Source organism: Lathyrus oleraceus, chromosome 5 (genome assembly GCF_024323335.1).
Source record: "Lathyrus oleraceus cultivar Zhongwan6 chromosome 5, CAAS_Psat_ZW6_1.0, whole genome shotgun sequence".
NCBI lineage: Eukaryota > Viridiplantae > Streptophyta > Magnoliopsida > Fabales > Fabaceae > Lathyrus > Lathyrus oleraceus.
The window spans coordinates 255,117,290-255,120,160 of record NC_066583.1 but is presented as its reverse complement, the minus strand read 5'-3'; the positions used below and the strand labels follow the sequence as shown (position 1 = coordinate 255,120,160).

The 2,871-nt window shown below is 33.3% G+C and overlaps 1 protein-coding gene across 1 annotated transcript; it reads left to right on the top strand.

Moving 5' to 3' along the window:
* Positions 1-961: 961 nt before the first annotated feature.
* Positions 962-1,397, top strand: LOC127080059 (uncharacterized). The gene is made up of 2 exons (XM_051020391.1): positions 962-1,037; positions 1,135-1,397. Exons 1-2 carry the CDS (start codon positions 962-964, stop codon positions 1,395-1,397), a joined length of 339 nt encoding a protein of 112 aa, XP_050876348.1.
* The last annotated feature ends 1,474 nt before the right edge of the window (positions 1,398-2,871 follow it).

Genomic DNA, 2,871 nt, shown 5'->3' with positions numbered 1-2,871 from the left:
TTCTAGAAGCTTATTTAATTAAATAGTGAATAATGATGTAATATATGCATGGAATAATTTTATAATAAATGAGAGATATTTTGAACCTTCTAGAAGCATTGATTTTTGTTTTATAATGCATGAAAATGATTAATAAAATTTAAATGAATATTTTGATAATAAATAAAAATTATCATGAATTTATCCTCTCTTTTTTTAAATGCATATTAAAAAATGTAAATTTACTCAAATTCTTCAACATGTAAAATATTGACTTTATGTTGACTTTTTTACTATAATACATATATGCATGGTTATGCTGACTTCATTAGATGATAAAAAATGCATATAGATAAAAATGCAAAATTTGACAAATGAACATGTATCAGATGAATTTAGAATTCCTGGACAAAATTGGGGTATGACAACTAATATAAAATCTCATATTTCCCCTTTTAGTAAGTAAACCATAAGCTAACGTTCAATCGCAAATATAACAAAAAGGTTCCCATTGAGTACAATGGACGTGAGTGCTGCTAATACCTTGCATAATCGAATCCCGAATCCCAATTATGGTTGAGACGACTATTTTATTTTTCAAAGGTTTTATCGATATTTTCCTATTCCTTCATTGGAATAAATAAAGTTCGGTGGCAACTCTGTTCAAATCATTTTTTCTGTGACCATCGCGAAGGATCGTATTTTTCGAGGTACGATAGATGGCGACTCTGATTGACTCATTTTTTCCACGACCATCACGAAGGATCATATTTTTTGAGGTATGATAGATGACGACTCTGATTGAATCATTTTTTCTGCGACCATCCCGAAGGATCATATTTTTTGAGATGCGACAAGAGTGTTATGCTTGGACCTGAGATAGTTCAAGATGATCCAAGAAAAGATGAAGGATTTGTAGAGTCTCCAAAAGAGTTACCACGATAAGAGGAGGAGAGCACTTGAGTTCTAAGAGGGGGATTATATGTTTTTGAGAGTTACTCTAGTAATTGGAGTTGGTCGAGATTTGAAGTCTCGAAAGCTCACGCCATGTTTTGTTGGTACATACCAGAACTTGCAGAGGATATGAGAGTGGCGTATTGGATTGTCTTGCCACCCCCGCTTGCTAACATTCATGATTTATTTCATTTGTATCAGTTAAGGAGATACATCCGAATCCTTCTCACGTGATCCAATTGGATGATATTCAAGTTAGAGAGAACTTGATAGTGGAGAATTTATCGTTGAGGATTGAAGATCGTGAAGTGAAGAGATTGCAAGGCAAGGATATCTCTTCAGTGAAAGTTGTTTGGGGAGGTCCTGCTGGTAGCAGTGTGACTAGGGAGCTTGAGATCCGAATGAGAGAGTCTTATCCAGAGCTTTTCTCGTCAAGTAATTTTCGTGGGCGAAAATTCTTTTAAGTGAGGGAGAGTTGTAACACCCCGATTTAATTATTAGTTTATTTAATTGTTTAATTAATTTAATTAAGTATTTTATTTAAATAATTATTTTTGGTGAATATGTGACATGTTTGGCCTTAACCTCCAATAGGGTTTGTGTTTTCTCTATTGATTGATTATGAACATGATAGATGAATATTGTGATTATGTTTTGCCATGGATTGAAGTGATAATATGCGTTTTTGTTGTTATTTTGTTTGATGTTCATGATTCCATTGATGCTATGACAAAACTATGTTGAACTAGGGATTTTGAGGTATCTCTATAATGGATTATTTCATGATAAAAAAAGTATAATTGTTATTTTTGGGATAATTTATGTGTTATTCATGATATAATGTGATATAATTGATGTATGAATTATTCTAAGCGTTTGGGTTTTTATGGAATCGAAATCGGAGGTTCGGAAGGCCTCTAATGGTGAAAATTTTAGCAGAAAAGTGTTGCAGATTGATTTGATTCAAACCAGAGATTTCCACTGTAATTTTGATTTGAATCATATCCTTCAGGGTATCCCCTTCCTTGTTTGATTCGAATCAGAAAGACAAATTGAGCAAAAAGATTGTTTTTATCATAAGTTTTATTCTGTAAGTTCAAATAATGTGACATTTGAAGCGTTAGAGAGATGAAACATAGAGCTATGTAGTGGTAGTGGTTTGGTGAAATGATTTTTTTTGTGACTGTTCAATTATTTTTTGAATGTATGTATTGAATCATCTGTATAATTGATGATAATTATACATGCTTTTGGTGATTGATGAGGCGAGTGGTTTGGAAAGAGAACTACTCATGATGTATTAGTGCATGATGATTTATAGTTTGAGTGGGGTTGTAGTCCTTACCATGTTGTTGTTGTGTAGACGTTTACAGTCAGAGTGGGATTGTATTCATTGTGATGTTGTATCATTGTATGAATAATTATCATTCATCATATGTCGTTGTTATTGTGAAAGAGACATGTTCGCTAGTTCAGAGTTGGGACTAGTGGTTTGTCCCAAGCCTTGAGTGAGGGCTTAGAGCTCAGAGTAGGGGCTTGGGGTTTCCAAATATTGGAACCAGGTTCATATGAAGAACCAAGTGTTGAGTTGGTACCGCAATCATATAGAGTTGAGTTGTGAGTCCGGTTCAGAGTGGGGACCATGATGTGGATTATTTGATTCATTATTGCATTATATTATATGATGATGATGAGATGTTTTGTGTAATAATGAGTACTCTTGCATGATTGTGTATAAATGATTGTGATATGGGTTAAACATGAATACATGATGTTAGTGTGCTTTCTGATATGTGGATGATTTCGTAGATGTGTGAATCTATCCTGAATGTTTATGCACCATTTATTATTTGAATGTATTCTCACTTATTTTTTGTATTGTTGTGTCTGTGCTCCTCTGGAGTACAAATAATTAGGTACCTAAGTTAGATCTTGAAC